Source organism: Zeus faber, assembly GCF_960531495.2.
Source record: "Zeus faber genome assembly, chromosome: 8".
NCBI lineage: Eukaryota > Metazoa > Chordata > Actinopteri > Zeiformes > Zeidae > Zeus > Zeus faber.
The window spans coordinates 12383396-12408953 of record NC_137195.1 but is presented as its reverse complement, the minus strand read 5'-3'; the positions used below and the strand labels follow the sequence as shown (position 1 = coordinate 12408953).

The 25558-nt window shown below is 47.4% G+C and overlaps 5 protein-coding genes across 7 annotated transcripts in view; 1 reads left to right on the top strand and 4 right to left on the bottom strand.

The window, feature by feature from the left end:
* Window positions 1-34: 34 nt before the first annotated feature.
* LOC307233397 (uncharacterized protein) lies at window positions 35-1637 on the bottom strand (the record flags this gene model as incomplete). The annotated part of the gene is made up of 3 exons (XM_080004728.1): window positions 35-264; window positions 795-950; window positions 1616-1637. 3 exons carry the CDS (start codon window positions 1635-1637, stop codon window positions 35-37), a joined length of 408 nt encoding a protein of 135 aa, XP_079860854.1.
* A 2050-nt stretch (window positions 1638-3687) lies between these two features.
* Window positions 3688-6353, bottom strand: LOC307233923 (uncharacterized protein). The gene is made up of 2 exons (XM_080005398.1): window positions 6104-6353; window positions 3688-5450 (listed from the first exon to the last, which is right to left on the bottom strand). Exon 2 carries the CDS (start codon window positions 5434-5436, stop codon window positions 4573-4575), a length of 864 nt encoding a protein of 287 aa, XP_079861524.1. The 5' UTR covers window positions 5437-5450; window positions 6104-6353; the 3' UTR covers window positions 3688-4572.
* Window positions 6354-8735: 2382 nt separating this feature from the next.
* On the bottom strand, window positions 8736-20204 carry l3mbtl1b (L3MBTL histone methyl-lysine binding protein 1b). Of its 3 annotated transcripts, none has more exons than XM_080006010.1 (22): window positions 20177-20204; window positions 17391-17534; window positions 17065-17254; window positions 16755-16968; window positions 16523-16652; window positions 16089-16140; window positions 15431-15525; window positions 15144-15248; window positions 14864-14999; window positions 14658-14749; window positions 14387-14538; window positions 13932-14008; window positions 13456-13541; window positions 12280-12390; window positions 12062-12176; window positions 11692-11791; window positions 11309-11509; window positions 9956-10063; window positions 9603-9667; window positions 9331-9503; window positions 9109-9171; window positions 8736-8956 (listed from the first exon to the last, which is right to left on the bottom strand). In XM_080006010.1, exons 2-22 carry the CDS (start codon window positions 17499-17501, stop codon window positions 8828-8830), a joined length of 2505 nt encoding a protein of 834 aa, XP_079862136.1. In that variant the 5' UTR covers window positions 17502-17534; window positions 20177-20204; the 3' UTR covers window positions 8736-8827. The 3 variants fall into 3 exon arrangements, with proteins under 3 accessions (XP_079862136.1, XP_079862134.1, XP_079862135.1); XM_080006008.1 differs by lacking the exon at window positions 20177-20204 and adding an exon at window positions 18825-18892; XM_080006009.1 differs by lacking the exon at window positions 20177-20204 and adding an exon at window positions 18626-18697.
* Window positions 20205-21022: 818 nt separating this feature from the next.
* On the top strand, window positions 21023-22754 carry LOC307234331 (putative transmembrane protein 244; the record flags this gene model as incomplete). Its single annotated transcript, XM_080006011.1, has 6 exons — window positions 21023-21055; window positions 21440-21525; window positions 22009-22082; window positions 22234-22359; window positions 22470-22514; window positions 22619-22754. The coding sequence occupies 6 exons, from the start codon at window positions 21023-21025 to the stop codon at window positions 22711-22713; spliced, it is 459 nt and encodes a 152-aa protein (XP_079862137.1). The 3' UTR covers window positions 22714-22754.
* Window positions 22755-23010: 256 nt separating this feature from the next.
* Window positions 23011-25558, bottom strand: part of sgk2b (serum/glucocorticoid regulated kinase 2b) — a 3274-nt gene continuing 726 nt past the window's right edge. The window contains exons 3-12 of the mRNA XM_080006163.1: window positions 25527-25558; window positions 25350-25384; window positions 25184-25241; window positions 24988-25071; window positions 24764-24895; window positions 24523-24635; window positions 24147-24366; window positions 23854-24009; window positions 23629-23718; window positions 23011-23542 (exon numbers count right to left, since the gene is read on the bottom strand). The exon at window positions 25527-25558 is cut by the window's right edge and continues 65 nt beyond it. Coding sequence (XP_079862289.1) covers window positions 23396-23542; window positions 23629-23718; window positions 23854-24009; window positions 24147-24366; window positions 24523-24635; window positions 24764-24895; window positions 24988-25071; window positions 25184-25241; window positions 25350-25384; window positions 25527-25558 — 1067 coding nt within the window. The 3' untranslated portion in view covers window positions 23011-23395. The remainder of the gene's footprint in view (window positions 23543-23628; window positions 23719-23853; window positions 24010-24146; window positions 24367-24522; window positions 24636-24763; window positions 24896-24987; window positions 25072-25183; window positions 25242-25349; window positions 25385-25526) is intronic.

Here is a 25558-nt window from a genome sequence, read left to right as displayed (position 1 = left end):
CTTCTGTTTGACAGCAACCAAAGCTGCGGGCCGCTTAATGGGACGTTGTGGAGGCTCCGGTGAGGAACCAAACGCTCAGAGCGGCTCCGGTCAGATACAAACACGTATTGATGGGAGGTGTGTGTGCTGCGTTGCAGAAGGGCGTGTCGCAACAGTGCTTGGTCACGGTGTAGAAGGTGTTGTCGGAGTAAAGCGACACCGAGGTCGCCACGCCGCACTCCTCGGCCTTCGCACAGCCCAGCGTCTTCACGTGCAGAACGTCGGCTAAGGAGATATCCAGACAATTCGATTAATTTATTTACACTTAACACATAGCCTCTAATTCTGATAGGAGTCCGTTGTTGAAGCCCGTTGTTAAAGTCCTACCCACTTTGTTACTTTGTCCGTCACACGTAGAAATTTAGCACAATTTCGTAATTAATCTGAACTGTACTGTAGGGCTGGACGACATATCAGAATAATATTGTTGTGATATGAGACTAGATGATGTCTGGGAATTTTGGTTATAATATCGTAATGTAGGGAAATGTTGTATTTAAGGCCGGGTTACAGTAAATAAATTGAATTTTCTGAACTTCATAGACTGTTCTAGCTGTTGTCCACATTACTGTCACATTGTCTCTCAAACATTTCTCATGGAAGCATGAACACTCCAAACGCTCCCCGTAATATCAAATTATCGGTCAAAACATTGTGGTATTTCATTTTGTCCGTATCAATTTTGTGCTGTCGCCCTGACGCAGACTGGACTGCATTGTGTAGTGTGTGGAGGTGTCCCACAGGCCGTGACCCACCGGCCTTCCCTCGGCCGGTGTAGCAGCGCTCCCCGGAGCTGCAGTTGGTGGTGGTGGTGTAGCAGGCGTCCCAGAAGCCCAGGTCACAGCGGAAGCACTCCAGCAGCTCCTCCTGTTCATCATATCCCAGTTGCTGCTCCTCTTCTTCATCTTCGCCTGACCCCACACAAAGTCAAATGACCGCGGGCTCATATTTTACCCAAATGACTCCACACCACGCCACGTGGAAACTGAAGTGGAACATGGAAACTCACCTGTGTGGCAGAGCTACATTACCGAATTTGCCAAATGAACTGGTTATAACAGTTATAACGCTATGTCATTGCCTGGAGTTAACCTTTAACCTTAACGTCTTCTACATTCTACCATGGCCGCCGCATTCCTTTTTCATGTAAAGAATTTACTACTTTAAACGAGCAGAGTATTTGAAAGGACAAATAATTTGATCAGTACAGAACAAGTCAAACATAAAAGATTAAAAAGTATTATTTAAGTATTTCTTTGATGTTGTCTGAAGCATCTCTTTAATGTTATTACAAAGAACATCATCATCATCATCATTATAATAACTATTATTATTATTATTATTATTATTATTATTATTATTATTATTATTATTATTATTATTATTATTAATAATAATAATAATAATAATAATAAGCGATCCACATTTTTGAAATTCAGCATAGAGGAGCTGTTGTCATTGCACAAAAATCGAATAGTACTTTACCACATGGAAAGGAAGAGGTTTGTTATCGTCAACTTTTCTAACAGGAGGCATTCATTAGGAGACACAACAAACTGGTAGTAATTTAGCTTACCTTGTGTCTGTGTGAGAAGCATGACCGCAAAAACAAAGAACACAAACCCTCTCATTTCAGCACAACACTTCCTCTTCGCCTCCAAGGACAGGACTGCAGAGTTCATCCAAACAAGGCTACAGTACAATTGGATTAATCCGGAACCCACCTGTTGTGTGCTCTGGACCAATCACAGCCTCTGAAACTACAGCGACGAGGCCGCGGTTATAAGGTAGTAAGGGGATTGATTACGCTGAGATACTATGGGGGAGTAGCTTTAAATGGAAACAACATGGACATTTGTTGACAGCACAGAAATAAATCTCCACCAGTCTCTCTACCCGGAGGCAGCATTGCATAAAAGGAGTCTTCTATGTCATACTGACTTAATGAGATGATGGTAATGAGTTGCAACAGGAAAGGCTTTTTGCTGATATTTTCTCTCTAATAGGGAATGGGAAGCCGCTCATGAGATCACTCACATTGACTGTGAATGTCGGTCTGCGAATTTTTGAGATAGAAGATGGCTTGGTCTTGTTCGGTGAAAAACTTCTTCAGAAAATCTTGCAACCATCTTGTGTTAAACCTCGGCCCTTCTTTTTCTCCCTTCCTTTCTCCATTTTTGTACATTTTGTATATTTTTGCTATTTCTCTACGCAATTGAATGGAAACGATCCTCCAAAAATGGCCACTGGACTTGAGTCCATAGCCACCCATAGCAACTGTCAAACATCTCGTTCCCTATAGAGAATGAATCGCTAACTGTCAGTTCTGTGCACCCGACTGAATTGCTATTCCATCTAAAAGGGAAGCAGGACAACTATATCGTTAACTCCGTAATCCTGCAGCAAAATATATGTCGATCTCCGTTCTCTGTGTCTGTGTGCAGAACAGAGGAAGCACATGTGTCCTGACTCAGCTCTGGTTTAAGCAGCTTATGGTCTCTAGTGCAGTCAGCGTGATATGTGTATCTCATAAGAGAGTGGCAACAAATTCAATTCAGTCATATCCTCACGGGCCCAGAAAAAAAAGAAAAAAGAATTGCATCACACATCCGGAGCGCTCCCTAGCATGAAGATGAGCAACCATGCACCATCTGAACAGGACACATGGACTCACATTGGCAACACAATAAGCTCTTCCTCTTGGAATGTCTTGAAAATAGAGCAAGGATTGCGTTGACACTAGTCCCCGTGGGTGTGCGTTGCGTGTGCATGTGTGTGAAGGGCCCGTTTAGAGTTTCAAGGAGAGATTCTTGGAGGGATTACACATCTGAATCTAATCTGATGTTAAGGATTACAGCATGGCGATCAAATGGAAACTCTGCATATACTCGGTAACAGTTACTTAACCCCAGCAAGAAGGATATCACTCTTAAATCAGGCTAAATCATAACTTTGAGCCGTGTGCATGACATAAAAAAAAAAAAAAAGAATAACAGTATTTTTATTGTGATTCCTTACAGCTATACAGCTATCTTGCACTTGTATTTGGTTGAATTTAGAAACAGGGGCTCAGGCACTTCGATTTGAGGTTGCTCCAATGGGTCAGGGTTAGGGTTAGATGTAGGCTTTGATTGTTTCCAGCCTCTCATGTAAATCACTTCGGACAAATGTGTCCCTTGCACTCATGCCAGGCGTGTGATAATAGCCGGAATATGAGTTCATTCCAGCATCACCTCCCTCGTGTGAGCGAGAGTGAGACCAGCGCCGCTTGTGCGAGTGAAACGTGTGACTGAGCTTCGTCCTCGCTGTCCTCACTCCTCATCTGGATGGCAGGATCCCAGCGTGGGACCAAACAACAGAGGAAATGCTCTGCAGTCCTAAAATACCTATAAAACCTCTCAGAGTGATCCTCAGTGTAATTAGAGGCTGCGAGAGAATTCTGAGGATAATTAAAATCCCACCCCTGGCCCCCTTTCTCCCCCCTCCCTCATCCGTCTACATGTGGGGCGACAAGCCGCGCTCAAACATACCCTCTTCTGCTATTAATACTTGAAAGCATTTTAATAGGCATTATTTTGCTGACTCAAATTAGATTTATCATTTGGGACACTCAATATTCCTTTATTTTACATTCCTACAGAGCCCGAAGACAGAATATTTTAGCAGCTTTGAAGCATTTGCATTTGAATGAAGCGTAGGAATCTGATGATGAATAGATGAGAGGTCAGAGTGGTGGGAGAGGAGTGAGGCATCAGTGGCAAAACTCGCTGGACTCGTGGAGAACGCAAGGCTGGAATAGCTCGTAACCGAGTCGCTTGTTTTCTGTTGGTGCAGTTTTCCCTCCAGTCTCTGCACCGCGGACTTTGTAATTCTTCACCATCCAGCCTAAACACACTCCAGAGGAGGACCGTGGGAGTGGCCGGTGTTTGGCTGCAGCGAAGGTTGAATTGTGTTTCAAGGAAGTGCTCGGGTCTGAGCACGAATGTGCGAAGAGAACCAGGTTGTATTTATAGTATGATTGTGGGTGTTGAGTGAGTGGTTCGTACACTTATATGCACATCTTGTGTACCGAGACGCAATTTAGAAAAAACAAAACGACAGTGGTCAACAGTGTGAGTGAAATGAGACAGACTTTTTAGAGCTAATCCGGCCTGTTTTCCAAACACAGCCCAAGCTGGATGCAAAACCTCTGGAGAGGAGGAAACATTTGTTTATATGTGTGTGTGTGTTTGTGTATGTTCGACTGTCTCTTTGAGAGAGTGTCCTTTCTGCCAGTATGGCACCAGAATAACTCTTCGCATTCCTCCTCTAGTCCAAATACGGTCAAACAGAAACTTTCGGGACTTGTGGGAAAGCAGAGTCTAAGACAACATACGTAGCTCAAACTGAGAGCTTAGATCCTTGAACAAACGCTGGGTTGTTAAAAGGGACGAACCAAATCCCAGAATACACCGTGCATGCAAAAATATTAACATTTAACATCTATTTATTGAGAGGTGCAAAGATGATATAAATCCCTATAAATATATGACTCTAGGGCTCATCGGTAGAAAGGAGGGGGGGCCCTGTCCTTATGTTGAAGTTGATCTCACTGGAGTTGCAGGAAACCGAGTCCACCGAGGAGTGAGGGGGGGACGGCCAGGGGGAGAGAGAGGGAGACGTGGGCTCCTGGTGGTGTAGAACGGAGGTCAGCAGGGTTGACGCCCACCTCCTCACCTCCTCCACCTCCGCTCCCGCCGCCTCCGCGTCTTCTCTCGCCGCCCGAAGCTCCCCGACCACCTCCGATCGAGCCGCTTCTCTTGGGGGTCCCTGTCCCTCCAGGGGGCTGATGGGGATGTTCTTCTGCCCGTTACTGGGAGGGGGAGCAGGTCCCCGGACACTTGCGGGAAGGCAGGGGGTGTTGGAGGACATGTCCCCGGATCCCTGCTCCACGTCCTTAGCGTCACAAACCCCCTGACGGCCGCAGACGGGGCGTTTCGTTGAAACCTCCCCATCGTCGTTGTCCGACTTCAAATCCTCAAAGGTGTCGGACGTCTCCTTGAGCAGCTTGAGGTCCCTGTTCTCGTAGAGGAGCGTGGCGGCGCAGATGAAGATGAAGAGGCCGACGCCCATGACGACCGGCCCGGCCAGTTTCATCCTCTCGGTGTGGGAGCTCCCCCGGCCGCCCATCGGCTTGGGTGCAGAGGCCACATAGCCGACCACGGCGACACCCATCCCCGCCAGCACCACCCCGACGCCCAGCAGCAGCCAGACCCCCGGTGCCGAGCGCAGGTGGAGGCTGGTTTGAAAAAACTTCTCCCTTCTTTCCTGTCGGCAGCAGAGCGGAGGCCATGCGGACGGGGAGCGGGACGGGGTGGAGTGAGGGGAGGTCGGGCTGCCGGAGCCAGCGGCTGTCATTCTTCCTCCGCACACTGGACAGATGGACAGAGAGAGAGAGAGCGAGAGAGAGGTTTAAGCTTAAGTTTAGAAGAGGAGAAAATGGCGGTAATTAGAAGTGTAATTTGTTTGATCAAGAGGGAAATGGTGAGGGGGGAAACTTTTCATTGCACACAACAGGAAATAACAGATGCCAATAACAGCTGAACAGATGCCACCCCTTGCGGGGGAGTACTAGCCTACATTACTATACTTCAAAGCAGTATACATACCTTACATATACAATAAACACATACGTTGTATAAAAGTGATGCATAGTCATAGAAAGATAAACAGTTTGAAAGCCCGGTTTTTCAGCTAGTTTCAGCCATGGGGACCCAGAGCTGGTGACTCCATTTATGATCTCAGTAGAATAATATAAATCAAATCACTGCTGTTGGGACTTTCCAAGAACTGATCATTCAATTACCCAATGAAGCTGTTTAACTCCAGCAAGGACATCTTGTGAAAACTACTTTCATTATCACACTTTCTCTGGATGTGGCTGTTAACAAATCCAACTCTCTGATCAATAGAAATATACTATATTTTACAGTATGTATTACATATATTACATACTGAAAATACCATTCATGATTGTCTCTGTAGATATATTTTTTTATACTTATGAGTCTTGGTTTTCACTTGCCTTGTTTTGGACTTTAATCCATGGAAGTTGTTTCACCGTCAGCATCGTTGGACTAAAACAGCCGCGGGTTGCGTTTTATTTCCCCCAAATCTTTGAATATTTTGTCTTCACTTTGATTGCAGTGGCCCCTCTTTGTCCGCTTCATTCTCTTTATTCCTCCGCGGATCGCGGTGTTTCCATCCTGTCTTGTTGCAGATGGAAGGCGCTGCAAAAATCAAAACATCCTGATAAAAGTGGTGCAATACTTCTCTCTCTCTCTCTTTCCCTCTCTCTCTCTCTCCCTCTCCCCCCTATCCGGGCTGCCTTATATATAGAGACTGCTTTCTCTCCCTCTCCCTCTGTGTGTGTGTGTGTGTGTGTGTGTGTGTGTGTGTGTGTGTGTGTGTGTGTGTGTGTGTGCGTGTGTGTGTGTGCGCGCGCGCGCGCGCGCGTGCAGGGGGGTCGTGGGAATCAGCGGAAAAGAGTCTCCGCAGTCCCAACGCAGACACTTTTATTAATAGTTATTATTATTATTACTCTTTTTAAAAATGAGTGGTAGTCGTAGTAAAGCTGTGCTAGTGTGACTACCGCATTTTAAATGGTAATGCGTCAAAAAGCGCATCGCTTGTGAGGCTGTAAAAACAAGAATCATAAAAATCATCAATCAAAAACATAATTTTTAACATGGAACTCTTGTATTGCAAAGTTATATTGTTAAAAAAAAAATCATGCAACCTTCTGTGTTCTATACTTTGTTTAGTTGGCACTTAAAAAACACATTAGTGTTTTGCATGTGGTATCCTCCATCTGCTGCTGTTCCTGAATTTCTCCACGGGGATTAATGTAAAGTCTTAACTTATCTTATTTTCCATTAGAGGTGGCGGGGTCCGCCTTCCCTGGCCAGAATGATATTATTAGTATAACTAGCAGTGGTAATGCTCTGTACTGTGCTGTAGTTTAAATGTGAGCGGGGCAACTTCATTCCATACAGTCCAAAAGTATCAACGCGGTCGAAAATTAAAGTGGTAATCCGTAATATTATTTTGTTGAGGAAAACCCTTTAACCTTCCATATTTTATACTGAATTTGGCTGGTACTTCAAAAAACAACAAAAAGAAGACAACAGCTCTTCAATCTATTTGCGATATCGTACGCGTTCCTCTATATGCCGATTTTGTGGGTGGCGGGGTCCGCCAATGCTGGACTCATGCATGCGAGAGGGCAGGAGCAGGATGAAAAGCAGTCGCCGTGAATTTGACAAACCAGTGTGATCAGTAAACTGTTGATATGGATGAACATTCACAAAAAAGAACAGCGCCCAGGGATTTAAAAAAAATAAAAATAAATACCACGACCTTCAGGTGACCGAGAATAAACAAAACAAATGAGTAGAATAAGGCAAACTTTCGACAAGGGAAAGAGATCATAACAGAGTGAGGACCAGGGCGCTTTACACATGTTGGGAGGAAAAAAGAAAAAAAGTTGCGGTTTTAAAATGGTGGGACTTGTAGTGCAATCCCCACTCATGTACTTCCACTTTAAGGAACTAAAGCTTTTGGGAGCAGGAGGTGCCAAGTCCATCACACACGTTTTATGGAGTGACATTACCCAGGCCACGCAAGGACACAAACTAATGTGCATCTCATTTAATTCACCCATTCACACATTCCAGAAAAGCGCCAGTTACCTTACAAGCAGAAAATTTGGTACATTTAAATTAAAATACATACATAAAAAGCCGTTTGAATATAAACAATTGCTGTTGTACATTCCAGCCTGCTTAATTACACGTTCAACTGTAGTGACTGACGATGTTGAGTTCATGGATCGAGTTGCTGCGCTGGATTTCATCATTCCACCCCCCACCGTCGAGGCGTCAAACCATTGCATAAACAAGCAGGAATAATTACTTTTAACAATGCAGCTTCAGCCTGTCGTAAATGTACATTATTTACACTATAAATGCCAGAGGTAAGTAAGACCAAAAAGGAACAGGAAACAATAGCAATCAAAACAAGTTAACATTATTTTTTTCCAAACATTCAAATTCATTGAGCAGTCCCACAAAAAAAGAAAAGAAAAAAAACAAACAAAAAAACTAAAAACAAAAAAACAACAACTGTTGATTACTTAAGCCTTGTTGACGTGGCCAAATGAAACGGTAACCCGATGCAGCACACTGCGGCTGCATCCTTTCTCGGCCACGCTCCCGCAGTCCAGAGATCCTCCCGTGATGGAGGATCTACCGACACCGCGTCGACGTACTCCCGCCGCGTCCATCCGAAGAAGAAACAAACTACGACCAACTACAAACGAACCTCCGCCCACGATTGTTTTTTTGCAGCTTAAAAAGATGTTTCACTTTACAGCGAAATGCGGAAAAATCCCACATTGCGTCGCGTTCCATCGCCTCAATAATTTCATTAAGTCCAATTGATGAACCGTACATTTTTGATTCAATCTAATATAAATGTTATATCATAATAAATAAAATATAAATTAGGAATCCTTGTATCTCAATGTAAAATGTCCCTCAGCTCGTGAAGCGCTGTCCACCATGAGGAGACGTCTGGAGACGCATGGACGACGCCCTCAACCCCCCTCCCCCAACCCCTCCCCCTCTCTCGCGGGCGAGACGCCGCTTCAGGTGAGCCTCATCCAACGTCTTTTTTTTTTTTCCCCCAAAAAGTCTTTAGCCGAGGGGGAGTTGAGCAGAACGGTCGGCGGAGGAGGAGGAGGAGAGTCCTACTCTTCGTCTGCGTTCTTCAGCATGAGAATGGAGTTGTAGATCTTCAGGGCGGGGCCCAGTTTGATCGACAGGATTTTGACAATGTCCGCCTGGGTGAGGAGCAGGAACGCCTCGCCGTCGATTTGCTGCGGACACGGCGATTTAGTTGGATTAGACAACGCCCGTGGGGACGGCATTATTTCCATCCTTGCTTAACTCTCAGCTTGGTGCGTCTGTCGTTACATTTGGGAGCAAAGGGCTTTCATTTGGGTGTGGTGCTTTGTAAAAACATTCTTACCTCTGTCCTAAACGTAGCAGCGTGCTCTTTGCAACCCGGCAGTCCTTTGACAAAGCCCGCCACCTGATCAGTCCCAGAACACAGCAGACACAACTCTTAGTTAAACGGGCGCGCGCGCACGCGCACACACACACACACACACACACACACACACACACACACACACACACACACACACACACACACACACACTTTGTGATTTGAACTCGGTACAAGACGGACCTCTTCCGCGTTCCAAGTGGCCACTCTCTTGGCAGTGAGCCCCAGGACCTCGGGGAGCACCTGGCAATGTTTGTCCCAGCAGAGCGCCACGCGGTGGGGGGGCGAGGCGGAGATACCGGGGGAAAACACGGACTCGTGGAGGGCCTGCTGGAGGGAGATGGCGTCCGGCGAGGCTGAGGGGAGAGAGAGAGAAGAAGGGGGGGAAGAGTTCCGGCGAAGCTGGGAGAGCAAAACGGGGGAACGGTACGTGTTCATGTCTTCCTCACGCGCACCTTTTCCATCCCCAGTCTCCTCTTTGACATAGTGCATCTTCAGATATTTGGGAACCGGAGCGGACCTGCAGGACATTGCATTAAGAACGTTACTCGAACAAAACAGACCTACAGTACAGTGAGGCTTTGTAACTAATGATCCCGGCACAACAAATAAATACCAAAACTTGTGAATGTTAAAAATGTCAAAATTGTTTTGAGGCAGAGGTGCACTTGATTCTTCAAAGGAAGTTTTTCCAAAAATATTAACAAGCAATTGGAATAAAATTCTACTAAGTTGAACAGGTTTATGTTTATAAAATGAAGACTGCATATGAAATATGGCGGGAAAGTAGAAGTAGTGTCTGAAGTACCTTTTTGGTCTGGCTCCAGCTCCGTTGTTGCTTGGCTCGCAGGCACCACCTTGTGGCTCTGGCTGGTTACTGCGCCCAGAACGTTCCGCTTCAACAGTCACTGGTTTCCTAGCAACACGGGCAAAGCTTCTCTTACATACATATATACTGAAAAGCACTCGACAGTGGGGGATATGGACAATTACACAGTATATACACACAGGAATATTACACAGTATCTGCTTGTACATCGAAAGTCCATGTTTTGAGTAATGCATTGCACCTCGGGCTGGGCCGGTCATCAAACTTTTTCTGCTGATCGACTGTCACCCAATAACCAATAACTGAATCGATCTGCATTATCGTCATCGTTTCATTCACGAAAAAGGAGCATGAAGGTGGAGGGGGGCTGCACCTGCCCCCTTTGCCCGTTGATGTCCAAGGCGCCCTTTTTATAAGGCATGTATTTTAAATTTATTTTATCTTTTACGTGAATGGACATCGAGATTTCATTGGAAGCAAAACAGCTGTGTTACACTGTTTATTGACTGTTTCTCAGAGAGAGAGAGAGAGATGCACATAGGTGAAGCAGAGTTAAGGGGGGAGCAGGTTTTTTTTGTTTTTTTTTCTTCCTTCAAAAATCTGAATATCAATTGTCAACTTTTGATAAAACACAATAATATCAGCTCAAATAATATCCATATTTAAGCGGGCGTCACTGTGTGGTTTTAGTGGGAAAAAGAAGACAATAATTATTTATATAATTCATATTATTTTTTATAATCGTGGCAGGAGAACAATGTAGCAACAACAGTGATTTTAATGTGTGAATGAGTCGCACATTCCTGAATAATTAACTTTATTTAGCCGTGAGGAAAATTTTGAAGAGAAAGCCCAGACAAGCAGCAGGTAGCAGATTTATTTTCCGGGCAAGATATGAATATTGATGAGGTACACGTTCCGAACGCGTTCTCATCGGTCGAGTCCTAATTAGTCTATTATTATTACTACTTCTACATAGTCACATGACCGTCGATAACCGTCAATCGCCAGATTATGAAATAACCGGCCCAGCCCTAATTGCACCAAGAATCATTTTCAAATAAAGCTCCCTCAAAAAATTCAGACATCATATAAGCAGATAGATTATAAAATACCAAATCAAGCCCCTTGCTTTCCACCCGTGAAAATCTTTTTCTTCCCAATCGTATCAAGTGTTCACGGTCTCACACAATGCGTGACTTTTGCAAACAATGGATCGCTATGAGCACAATGAGGCTGACTACCAGACTAATCTAAGACTAATCTAATCATCTTCCAGCTCCATGGAGCTGTACGCAACACCGCCCTTCAGCCATCTTAACTCATCTTCACCTGTTGGTTTGGGATTCCTCCACAGCTTCGGGCTGTTCTGGCGTGGTGGTGGTGGGGGGCTGTGGCGAGGCGGTCGTGGGAGCTTCAGGGCGTCGCCCCCGGTGAGGTCCGCCAAGAGCCAGCGGTCTCTCCCCGCTGAGGCGGTCCGGCACCAGGCCCTCCTTGTTCAGGTTCATCTCAGAGTATGGACAGCTCACCTGGCTGTGGACGGTAAGCCACATTCCTTTTTTTTTTTACGACTAGGAATATCCCGCCCAGCCCAGTGTGTAGCTGGGATATGTAATATCGATGTCATGATATGAGACTAGACATCGTCTGGGTTTTTGGTTATCGTAGAATTGGATACAGTTGAATAAAAGTAAACACGAGGAAGTTCTACTAACGTGTAGTGAGTTCCGTAGCGAGGTCCCCTGACATGACCGACCCCGTTGCACCCTGGGGTAGGACAACCTTGTCCCGGGGGAACTGGGGCTTCAGTGGAGCCTACACGCACACACACACACACACACACACACACACACACACGCACACACGCACACACGCACACACGCACGCACAAATCATATCCTTCCCTCGCCACTATTCAGTGACCAGAGGCAGAGAAACTGTGCTGACTCACTAACAGATTAACAAACCACTGAATCAAAGCCTGATTATAAAACACACAGCTGTGTGTGTGTGTGTGTGTGTGTGTGTGTGTGTGTGTGTGTGTGTGTGTGTGTGTGTGTGTGTGTGTGTGTGTGTGTCTCTCACCATTGGGATGTTGTAATGGGTGTGCAGTCTTCTGACACCAACCAAAAGGATGCAGGTCGGAGCAGTCAGTGTCCACCCAGTAGTCATACTCTGCACTCCAGCCATCAAAATGGATCTAGAGAGGACAGGGGAGGGTATACACTGTATGTATCAATATCTAAATTCGGCAGCCATTTTGAACGGACGTTACGCTGGAGAATCGGTGGCTGATACTGTACCTTCAGCCGGTGGTCCTCTGTGTCCGCTATGGTAGCCACGCGGATGAGCATGGGGTTCCTCTTGTCCACGGCCTCGAGCTTCATCCCGAGCTGGAAGCCGTGAGGAGGACGCTGTGAAAGAGGGAGACGATGAAGACGTAACTGTGGCGGACCAAGGGCGGTGGTTCGGCCACAACCGCAGGCGGCAGTGCGGCCGTCTTCCCCGCAGCCGCACGGCAGCCCTGAATCGGCCGAATCGGCGCCCGAGCGGTGCAGATCGGTCCGATTCGGGACAGGAAGCTTTGTTGATGTTTGTCTGTCTTGCTGAGGGGGATCGGCGTACGGGAAGCGTCTTTCCCCCTGCGCCCAGACGGCTCGCTATTATAATTTTTGCTAATTATTTATTGTTTTTGACGGTGAGCCTTTCTGTTCCCTTCTGTAATAAAAACTCACGCCATATCAGCACGCCAGTGCCAGGAAGACTCGTTTCCCTGCCTCTCCCGAGAGTCCCATAGTAACAGTGTTGTTTTTGTTGTGATCCATCTTGTGTGGATGGCACGAATATTGTAATATGTGGCATTTACTAAAAAAAAAAACTCCACAATCTGCAACGTTAAAACCTCCAAGCCAGAAGTAGGAATTTCATAGGCTTCTTTTATCAATTTTACGAGGCACCAGTCAGCACACACATTTTACATTATGACCATTCTCTGCATGATAGCTTAGTGATTTTTTATATTGTCTCCATTTTCAGGTGTCGGATAATTCGAACAATATGGTGAGAAACCTTACTTAAAATTATACGACTATGGCAATCTGGTGTCTTGTGTGTACTTCATTTTGCTGTATTTTGTGTTTGTTAACTCCATTTGAAAAGGCGGAAGCCCCATTGCTTCCATGTGGATTGACAGCTACTATTTCCTTGATGGTGTCATGACACTGGATTTAATTAATAAGACTTAAATGAGCGGACATCATGTAAATGGATATTAAATAAGTAATAACATCATTGGTTTTGTTTTGGAGAAAGTTTATAGTTTAGTAGTATTTAAGTAGTAAATATTATACACATTAAATACAATTGCCTTTTTAATTTATGAGCATGTACATTTCGGGGGAAATTTTTTAATCTTGACAAAGATGTGTCTTGGCCTTTGTACAGATGTGTGTGTGTGTGTGTGTGTGTGTGTGGGGTACCGGTTTGAAAGCCCGTGCAGGGGCAGCTTGCGTCCCAGTCTCTTCCAGGTACTTTTCCCAGGAGAAGCTCTTGGGGTGCTTGTATTCTGAAGAAAGAAACAACACACCCACAAACAACACACAAACCTTAAGTCTTGGACCTCGATCCCTCATGACATCATTGCACAGTTTCACTTTAATCTCTCACTACAATCTTACCCCCATGTTAGTAAGGAGTAAGTAATTCCTTATAAATTGTTTATGGTGATTTATTTGTCGTTTTGCCATACAACATTGTTAGTGATCTTATTGTTTCCCTGCTACTTTTGTTGGGACACTATAACCCTGTTAATAGGTAAATCCTGCAAAAAAAGAGCTTGTAGTCAGTAAGTTTCTCCAATATAAATAACATCAATGCAATGACACATCACAATCTACATCATATTAAAACCATCCAGATTGAACTGACGCAACTGGCCGACGTCTGTGTGTCTCACCAGCCGGCGTGGTCAGCGTGAGCTCCGTGTCCTCACAGAATCCCACGGGATGGATGTACGGACTGCTGGCATCGCACCTAGACACAAAATGACACAACTCTTTAATATGCTGTATATTTATGTTATGATGTGTATGTACTTATTATGAAACGCAATATTAGTGATATGAATGAAGAAAGGGGTGGAGACACTAAACTAGGATATTACAAACTTTGGGCAAAGATAAGGGTTCACAATAACAAACATTTCAATATGCAAAACAACTACTTATTTTATTACTTTTTTCATAATTTCCCAACGTTACAAAAATGAAAGAACAAACGTTTTCCACATTTTTACAGACTTTCCAGATCTACGATCCACTTTAGACTAATGTGGGGAGCATCTTGGAATGCATCTCCCCAACCGCCCTCACCCGACGCACACATAAGCACCCAAATCTGCTGAATATTCACCAGTAGTCGTAGGTGTCATCCCAGTTGTCAAAATGAATGAGCAGTCTGTTGTCAACGACAGCAGCGATGGTTGCCACGCAGATCAGAGACGGGTTCTTCCTGTCGACGGCCTCCAGCTTCATCCCCGTGCGGAATCCAGACGGAGTCACAGACTATTGAGGAAAAAAAAAAAAAAAAAAAAAAATCATAATCAAAAGAAAAATATCTGCATATTAATGTTTGACGTAATTAATTAAGTGAAATCTATTTTGTACTAGAACAGTGTCGGTACCGTGTTGAGGCTCTTGAAAAGGTGTTTGGGGGCCAGCTGGCCTCGGCAGTTCTTCACGTACATGCTCCAGTTAAACTCCCCGTCCTTACAACCTACAACACATGTCACCATCAGGCAACGCTCACTAAATGTTTGTGACTTGGGTTGGCATCCCTTAATGTTTCGGCAGTGTGTGTGTGTATGTGTGTGTGTGTTTGTGTGTTTACCCTTAGGCAGAAGCAGCTTATGCCCCATCTTCTCGCACCAGCCAGCTGGCTTGATGTCCCACGAGTCTGCATTCACCCAGAAGTCATAGTACTCTGGGTAGCCGTCAAAGTGGAGTCGTATCCTGTAGCCTTGAATCTGGGAGGGTGGAAGGCGGCAGGGGACAAGACAGGCTGTTAAGCATTTTAATATTCTTAAATAGTCACTCTATCAAGTTCAACGTAAGGTTGCGCTCCAAAAAAACAACAACAAAAAAAAAACCACAAGTCTGTGTTAATGTACCTCTGCGACGGTGAGCACGCAGAACAGCGAGGGGTGGCACGGGTCCAGTCCCTCCAGCTTCATCCCCACCTTGAAGCTGTTCCTGCTCTGGGGAAAGGACTGGTGCTGCAACACACACACACACACACACACACACACACACACACACACACACACACACACACACACACACACACACACACACACACACACACACACACACACACACACACACTGTAGCATCCTCCTGGTGCTGGAAGGGCTTCACAAAATGTGACGACAGCTTCTACGATAAGAGTAGCAAATACCTCTTTGAAAAGTTTGACCGGGGCGGCGACGGCCCTCTCCTCCTCCAGGAACGCGTGCCAGCTCCACGCTTGCTTCTTATTGGGCGGGGCTGTCACTGGTGGTTCGGACAACCATGAGAAATGATGAGTGTCTTTCATATCAATAGTTCTTAACCACATGAGCGCTCCCCTTTCGAGTCGGCTGTGAACATCAAACACCTGGCATAAAAATTAATATGCCTCTTCTGTCTTTTTTTTGTGAAGAACTTGATAACTTTTTGAAAAGGGGTACATAAAGTTTAAAATATTATTATTATTATTTTTAGTATATCTCGTACATAGCAGTAATAACACAAGTTATATTAAATTTGGTTTATGCTAGCTCAGTTTCCATGGTAGCAAAGCTGAAAACCATTCATGCTGAAATACACACACACACACACACACACACACACACACACACACACACACACACACACACACACACACACACACACACACACACACACACACACACACACACACACACTAACCAGAGTTTACTAAGAATACTTCATATGTTTGAGCATGCAAACACAGACATACACAGTAGCATCCGTGATCCTGGATTCTACCAAAACTAATGAATATATTCTCAAAATCTGCCCGTCAACTCCCACTTCCCAGAATGTAAACGTACCCAGCCTGGCAATTTTGGCAGCTCTCCTGCCTTTGGAAGTCTTTGCTTTTTCCTGTGAAAGAAGGAGAAAAGAAATTGAAAAATTATGATCAAAACAACACATTCCTTTCTTTTTAAGAAGGATGGGAAGATGTTTTGTTATCCCTCAATGGTTCCTCTTCATCTACTGTGGGATGAGGACCAGAGAGATCATGGTCGCATCCCCAAATATTTAAATGGATGTGAATTGTATTATCACATGAATGTATTATAATGCATATTTGTAGATGTGACGTTAGGAATCCATCCTCAATTTAAGTACACAACTGTATAATAAACTGTTGTTTTAATAAATGACTATTGAGTAAGAACAGATTTTTGAAAATTGAAGACACTACTTGAACATGAACGTCTCTGTGCAGCTCTGTACAACCGAGTTGCATGTTTTAAATCACCTCCTCTTCCTCTTGGTTCTCTTCTTCTTCATCACCAGAATCCATGTAGATCTTCCTCCTTTTGCGCACCCGTTTGCCGAGCCTCTCGCTCTCCACCGCTTGGCTGTCCCGCGAATCTCCCGGAGACGATCTGAAGACGCAGGATCCCGCCCAAAATTGTGGGAACCATTCGTTAAAAGCCAACGGAGGGCAGAAAGTGAAAACAACAATTGTGCGGAAGCCGTGGCCTCACCTGCCGCTAGTGGGCTGGGCGCAGACCGTGCCACAGAATTTCCCCAGGAAAAGGGACTGCCGAGGAACGCGGCCCCCGCAGGTCCTGCAGCTTCCCAGTTTAGCACCTGGGCCAGTCTCGGTACTGGAGCTGACCACTACACTGGGACCGACCTCCACGCTGGGGCCCTCCGTGGTGGGGGCCTCCTCCAGAGACAGGAGAACAGGACCGGGCCCTGGAGGGAAGACAAAAGAGGAGCTCAGGCATAACTCTTGACAGAACACGGGTGCTGTAACAATGGGACATATTTCAAGTGGTTTTATATGTTTACCTTGAGACGACCCCGGTTGACTCTGGTTGGCCGGGGCAGGGACTTTGCCAGGTTCTGATTTGGCCTCTGGAGGAGGGGTGGGACTGTGTGACTGTTCTGGGTCTAAGGTCCCGGCATTAGGCTCTGCCTCTTGGCCTTTGACCTCCGGATCTGTGACCATTTCCAGAGTTCCAAACTCGGTCATGCGGAACTGAAGGACACAGAAAGCCATTACAGAAAGTCATCACTGATGTTTTTATGTGCAAAAACACCCATATACACAAGCAAATACCGTGTCTATATATGCGGTTTATTCTCACGGGGTCCCGAGCCAACCTCTGGCTTACCTTGATGTCACTCCCCGGCAGTGTGGCGATGCCGTCCTTCCAGTCCAAAGCGCCCATCATGTCAAATTCTGTCCCTTGTGAGGGGCCATCGCTGGGTGGCGTGTCAGTCATCTCTACTCCTTTGCTCCCCACTCCACTTACCACCTGAGATGGACGGATTACAGGTGTACAGTTAATGACCATTATTTGAAAAAATATTGAAGAGTGCAGATGTTCCAAAGGAAAACTGACACAAAGTGTAACAAAACGATTTTTCTCAATTCCAAAACATTGACTGATTTAAAAATAAATAATAATAAGATACTTGTGAATTCTCTGTCGTGAATTGTTTCCTTGACAACTAAAAGTCAAGCAACTAAAAGTCTACCTCTACAGATCCAGTGATCTGAACGGCAGAGTGAATTGCTGAGACCTTTATTGTTGGTTTATTTATTTTTTTAACCTAATGGTGTGGTTTTTTTTGTTGTTTTTTTTTTATTCTAATGGTCTGTGGTGAAATTCACAAAAACTCACCAGAACAAATCGCTAGTATATGTAAATGTACCTGGCGAATAAAACAAATTCTAGTTCTGAGGTTGTTGTTTTCGTTGCATATCGACATCCCTCATCTCACTACTTTATCATCATCATCGCCTCTTGTTTTGACGCGAGCTCCTCGTGTCTCTCCCTGCACTTGCACGGCTCCCGTTGCGCCGCGTCGCCGGCAGGGGGCGCCCGTGCGCCGCTCGCCGGAGACACCGTGCACTTGGATTTCAGACAAAACACTCCATAATAATAATTGTTTTTGGGGGCCGACAAAAGACGCGACGCTCGCGCAAACGGTCGCGTCGGCGCAGCCCACCGCCAAGGCCGCGGGCGCCCGCGGGAAAATGTGCGCCGACTTTAAGTTAGCGGCGCAAGTTCGTATTTTCCTTGTTTTAACACTATTTCCCAAAATCGGCGCTTTGCCCGAACGCGCGCCGCATGCGGCGATGCGGCGCGCGTCGCTCTCGCCGAGAACAATGTTTTCCGCGCGGATCCGGCGAACTTAACGCCGCGGTAATCAAACGAACATTGCGATATAACGTTTCGGTCTTGGCGCACGCTCCGGGCTCAATTTGGAGGATATTCGCCCTTTATTTGACAGTGATAACCGCGAGGAAAGTGCGCGGCGGCCCGCTCCGCTCGCCCGCCGCGGCTTTTTCGGGGACCCCGGGTTCTTTTTTTTTTTTGTTGTTTGTTTTTTTAATTCTCACCATAAATAAAGTGTGAGAGCGCCCATGATTAGCATGGCTCCGCCACAAAATGGCGGAGGCGTAGGAAGAGGCCACCAACACGTTTAAAACTGTGTGAGAGACTTGACTGAGCCGCCGAAAGCGGCCGCGCGGAGCCGCCGCGGAGCGAACACGGGCCAGGGTGTCCCGTGTCGTTTCCGGACGGAGTGTTTTCCCTCACCCGGGCCATTTTCTTTACTTTCCCCTTGTCACGGAATGTCAGCCCGGGGTGCTAGCTCTACCGGCGAGAGGTTCGGCTCCTTTTTCGGAGTCGGCTCCCGACGAGTCACTCGGTGTGTGTGTGTGTGTGGGGGGGGGGGGTGGTGAGAGAGGGAGAGAGGGGTGGGGGGGTCGTTCGATTCTCCCGACTCGTCGGGCGGATTTACACCGACTCTCGGACGACGGATCCGAGACTGCGGGATCCCCGCGTGTGTCGTAGTACGCTTAGACATTTTACCGATGACAATTAAGACCCCCCCCCCCTCCGCAGAATGTGCACACATGCGAATAAAGAAATTCAAAAAAAAAATAATAAAAAAAAAACACACCCAAGTGCATCACATCGCAAAATCTGTCGCAAGATACAATTGGAAAAGGCGTCGCACCCTCCGAGGGTCGCAGAGAGACTGGTCAGCTGTCGCCGGATTCAGTGTGAAGTCGGCTTGACAGCGCGGCGAAGAAGGGCGACGGAGTGGAATCCTCGCCGTAATAGCCGCGAGATTCTCTCAAAATGAATTATTCGGGCGGCAGAATGCAACGGGTGGATCCCGGGAACCACTGCGGTCAAATTATTGGGAGAACGCTCACAAAACGTTTATTTCGGAAGAGAAACGCAACGTGTGAATCCCCCTGTCACAATTATCGATTTTAGCGGAAAGTGAAAGTATGCGGCGTGCGTATAAATCAGCCACATTCCATATGAAGCCAAACACCTTGGCCTTCTTTCGGCTTCGGACTTTAATTCAGTTCTGAGTGACTATTTGCAGTTTGCGAGTCGAAGATTCACTCTTTTGCCGGAGTGACTCCCGACGCCCGAGTCTTTCGTTCCCCGCGAACGAATCGTTCCCGAGTCTCGCATCGCTACTAGCTAGCGCTGACAGAGCTAGCATAGGTAGCCGCTGCTAGCTAGCACCGTCTGACTCCATTGAAATGAACCGCGGATGCTAGGCGGCTAGCGATAGCATTGTGACTGGATGCAGCGAGCTAAGGGCAATCTGTAATAAATAAGTTTCCTGGCCAACAACAACAGAAAAACGCATTTTCATACAACGCGAACATTTTGCATAAAATAACGCAAACTCCACATGCTACTGCGGCGGTGTCTCGAGGAGCGACATTGTTGCTTGATTAATTTCTCCAATAGAAACTTCAATAGAAAAAGCCCATTTATTCTCGTCGGTTCAAATCAAAGTGGAAATAATAAAAATCGACCGCGCGCCGGAAAAGAAACGGCAGTTCATCACATTTTTGCGGTTGTTAAGTGTAATTAACACGCGTTCGTGGTCGTATTCTCCCCAAAATTACGGAACTCACCTCGTTTGTGTTTTAACTCTTATTTAGAGCTGATAGGAGGAGGCGCATGCGCGTCACACGCGCTGCCTGACAACTTTGGATCTCGGAAAACTTAAAAAAAAAAAAAAAATTTATAAAAATAAATAAATGAAATAAATAAAGAATTCAAACTCTGCCAAATCCAGGACGGAGCGGGGGGAGACGCTCGGAGCCCCGACTTCAGCCTCCGTTTGCAAGCGGCGGGGGGAGCGCGCTCGCTCCCATTATAACGCGTCGCCGCGGAGCTTCTCCGGCCTCCACGGCGACGGCAACACTCGTGGAAGCGCGACGGCCGCGGGAATGACCCCCCGCTGGGGTGTGGTGTGGTGTGGTTGGGGGGGCTGTTCGTCTTAACCGCTCGAGGAACCGGCTCTAAAGTCGCTCGTTCACGCCCGTGTGGAAGCATCCCGGCGCCCCGCTTCCCCACGGATCTTATTTATCAGCTGCTTTGTTTATTATAGGGATCCCCTCTAATTCACATGGGTTCTTGTTTTTGTGTCCCCCCCCCCCCTAATAAACTGCGACGTGTTTTGCACGGTGGACTTGTTCGTGTAAATCCACTGTTTATAATGAATCGAATGGCTGGCGATAACCTCGACTCTTCTCTGTTTTTTTTGGGGGGGGGGGGCTCCCTCCAGTCAGCGGCGTTGGGTCTGTTTTGAACACTGTTAAATCACATCGCTGTTACCGTGGGTGTGGTTCTCCCGTCCGCCGCTGGATGGCGGCGCGGGTCCGAGGTAAAGGGATTATTATCGTTATTACGACGAGCAGCCGCGGCTCGCTGCAGCCCGCGTCGTCGACATTAAAACGCCAAATGAGAGCCATGAAATGGCATTTAAAGGGAAAGGGGTCGACTCCAAGGTAAGGAGATGCTCCCCGGTCGTGTGCCTCGCTAATCCCGCGGAGTGTTCGGAGAAAAAAAAAAAAAAAAAAAAAAAAAAAACGGTCTCGGTGCCGCAGGGAGACGAGCGGCGCCAAGACAAAAAACAAACAAACAAAGAAAAACAAAGCAATAGAACTGCAGGATATAAACTGCACAGCCAGTGCGTTTATTCATCCGTTTGAGCCTGATGTTTCTCCTTCGTCCAAACGATATTCAACAGATCTTGCACGTATTCGCAGCGAATGCAACCACCCCCACCCACCCCCGAAGCGCCCCCACCTGCCCCCGGTGGAGCTGCAGCTCCACGGCGGCGCTGTCATGTCGGGTGATTATGTCGCGTTGTGCGCCCCTTTCCCCCGCAGACCGTGCTCCTCCACCTGCTGATGTGTCTGCTGATCTTCTACTCCCTCTACTACATGATCGGGAGTGTGTGCTTTGGCATCTTCAAGTAAGACCCCCTCCCACCCCACCCCATCCCATAATGTGCACTACACCACACTGAGCCCCAGTGCCAAGGTGTGTGTGTGTGTCATGCTGCTGTTTCGCCAAGGTAACCCATAAAAGTGGAATCAAAAGTGTGTATTCATCGTCTGTGACTGATGATTATTTTGAAGTCACCATCCACCCTGGTGGCTTCTACGACTGGGCTGATATAACAATATACTACTGATATCCTAGGGGGGGTTTGGGGTTTTCTCCAAGGCAATTTTGTACTGTTTTTGTTGCTCTCCACACCTCACACCTCTACCTGATTACCCTTCATGTTGTTTCTCCTATTTGTGTGTAAATATCTGGTGAAAGCACCAGCAGCCATTCCCAAAATATAATCAAATAATCCATATCCGTTGTCCGGTATTTTGTTTGAAAAATATCATGCTATTTGAGTTCCGTATTTCGTGTGCATTAACCCGGCGCCCGCGTCTCCCTTCAGGTTGGATCACTTCGATGGGCTGATTCCGTTTGACTTTAAGACCGAGCCGGTGGAATCAAACTCCAAGTACTTGGGTGAGCCCACTTCTACTGTGAACATGAGAGAAACTATGGCCGCGTGTGTGTCTGTCTGTATGTCTGTCTGTCTGTCTGTCTGTCTGTCTGTCTGTCTGTCTGTCTGCGCGTGCTGCTCGTGTCCTTACTGTTATCTCCGGTCCCTCCTCAGTGAACCTGCTGTCGATGGAGCTCACCTACTTCTGCAGCGGTTTGCTGTTTGCCGCTGTGGTGAGGCGGTGGGTCTGGGACTACGCGCTCACCGTCACCTTTCTGCACGTTCTCCTCACCAGCTTAGGTGAGAGGGCTCCATCTCACGCACTCGCGTACATACGCAACAATTGTATATCGTCTAATGTGTGGCTGTTTTTTTTATTTTGTTGTTGTCTTTCTTACTTTATGTTGCAGTGATGCTGGAGTTTCCCATGGTGTGGCAGTGGTGGTTGGCCCTAGGTAAGAATAAGATGAATGCCAAGCCCGTCACCAGATCCATGAGTGGACTTTGTTTGCCGCGTTCTCTCTGATTCTCTGACATTTTTTTATTTTTGTTTACCTAGGAAGTGGCTTGTTTCTAATGATCTGCAATGGTCAGTTGATAGCTTACTTCACTTGCCGCGGTGACCAGAGCTATCCATCGTTCAACTTTTACTGAGAGCTTTCCTTATGGCGATCCGCACATTTACGCCGACAAACACACATGTGCATACTGTGTCACCATCATAAAAAAAGCCAAAGATGGAGTGTCAGTTTTTAAATTAAATGTACTGTCACTGCCACTTAGTAGGATATGCTGACATTCTGTAAATATTATGTAACTATTAACTTAAGTCCGAGAGCGAATTGCTTGTTGTTATTGTGAATGTATAAGCCGCTGGGAAGTTGCAATATGTGTAATTGAAGACAATTGAACACATTGAAGGTAAGATTGTATTTTTAAAAATCAAATAAATAGTTTTGAGTCAAATCTTTATTGTCTTTTTTTTCATGGCACCGTAGGGAATAAAAACATCTGGAATGTGTCTGACCTATCCCATATCACAATAAAAGTGGACGTTAATACGAAATATTTTTGAAATAATAAGTAATAAACGTCCAAACAAGTATACAAGGATAAGTGCAATACAAAGAGAGAAAGAGAACCATTTACGTAGAAATCTATCAACAGATTTCTACACCTAGGTTCTGTCGCTCCGACAAAACTCCCGACAAAATGTCCTCAATTTAATTAAATACATTTTAAAAAAGTATAAATATGTAAAAAAAAAAAAGGTCTGCAATGCACCTGCCGTTGTTATTGAACAGATTTAAGGAACCTGATCTTATGGAACCTGAAGTTATGCCGCCGCACACTCCGCGGGGGGCATGTAGGAGAACCCTGGGAAGGTCCCGCCCCCCTGGCCCCTGTCACTCAAACCCACGGAGGCGGGGACGGGTTGTAACGTAAACACAGGGTCGATGTACCGCACATCGCAGGGGCCGGCCTGGGGAGAGGGAGAGAGGGAGAGATCTATATTGCAAGCCCAGTTATGTAACGCTGTCCACCGCCCCGTCCGTAAGACCCACTCACCACATTGGGAATGAAAGGGGGCGTGACCTTCCGAGCCAGGAGGTCGTCCCAGTTGATGGAGGCGAAGAAGCGGTGACCCTGCAGCTCTGCCTAAAAGAGCAACCAAAAAGAAGAAAATGTCCAACATGGGGTTTTTTTTGCAGTTTTTTTGGCGCCCGGTGCATCTTGGCGCCCGGTATCCATCCTGTACGCGGCAGCGGCTGAACCGAGTGTTTGTTTGCTTACAAAGTCCTCGTTCCTCCCCAAGCGCTTGGAACAGTCCCTTTCCAACAAGCCCCCCAGCAGGGAGCGAGCGGCCGGGGACACGCCGCCCCGCAGCTCGAGGGGAGCGTAAAGGATCTTCTCAAACATCTCCACTTTACTGTGACTGTAGAACGGAGGCTGGGAGAGAGGGATGACAGAGGGGGTAAAGCCATGTTGTCTGGAAGCTGGTTCTTTTCTGCTACACACACACACACACACACACACACACACACACACACACACACACACACACGTGCATGCGCGCGCCAACTCACTAGTCCATAGAGCATCTCAAACAGCACGCTGCCGAGGCCCCACCAGTCCACCGTGGGGCTGTAGGAGAGGCCCCGAAGGACCTCCGGAGCCAAGTACTCGGGGGTCCCGCAGAAGGTCTTCATGGTCCCACCGATGGCCACGCCTTCTTTACACAACCCGAAGTCGGTCAGCATCACGTGGCCCTCGCCGTCCAGCAGAATGTTCTCGGGTTTAACATCCCTGACGGAGCGACAGTCGGACGTCCGAGTTAGATTCGTTTCCGCGGGGAATCCGAGGCGGCGTGGATGATTTTACTGCGATTATTATTTTTTGATTTTTTATTTTTAGCGACGACTCAAGTTTCCTTCGGTGGAAGCCGCCCGTACGCGCGCGTACCTGTAAACGATGTTGAGCGAGTGGAGGTAGCCCAGCGCCGACGCCATCTCCGCCGCGTAGAACGCCGCCCGGGGCTCGGGGAACGACCCCTCTCTCTGAAGGTGGTAGAAGAGCTGCGTGGGCGGAGGAAGACGTGGCAAAGGTCAGCCCGGAAACACCACCAAACCGGGGGGGCGGGCGGGTCTCCGTAACGTGGGTGTCGCGCCCGTCCCGAAAAAAAAACCGCGCGGCGCGCACGTACCTCCCCCCCGTTGACGTAGTCCAGGACGAAGTAGAGGGTGTTGGGCGTTTGGAAGGAGAAGTGGAGTCCCACCAGGAAGGGATGCCGCAGCCCCTTCAACAGCACGCTCCTCTCCACCATCACGTGCCGCTGCTACGGAAGAAAAGGGGCGCGGTTCATTTTTTATTTTATTTTTTCACATTCCGGGGGGAACGGACGGAGCGACGGGAAGGGGACGGGGACACCTCTTTCCTCCTGAGGATGACCTGCTTCTGCAGCACCTTCACGGCGAAGTAGCCGCCGCTCCCCCGGTGCCTCGCCAACAGGACCTGGAGCGAGGGGGGGGGGGGACCGTCATTCGAGCGTCACGTCCCGCAGCGCGGGTGTGGGGGGGGGGGTGGGGGCGGGACACAACAACACACATAAAAAATCACACCCCACCTTTCCGAAGCTCCCTTTGCCGACGACCTTGAGGTAGTCGAAATCTGACGGCTTCAACCTGTCGCGGCGGGGGGGACAGAAACAACCGCGGGTTTAGCGTAAGAAGGCGGAGCAACGGTACAGCTCTGCGCCGTGCGGCTTATTTCGAGGCGGCGGCTGCACTCACTGTGAAGCGCCGGGGCGCGCCGAGCCGTGCAGACGCTGGGAAGGGGAGACGGAGGAGCAAAAAAAAAACGAGGTCAGACGAGGTGGCGTTTACGTTTTTCAAAGCCTTCAAACACCCACCGTGACCTCCCGACCCCTGACCCCCCCCCCCCCCCCGACCCCTCGTCCCTCAACTCACCAGGGCACCGCCTCCCGGAGCACCGCCTCCCG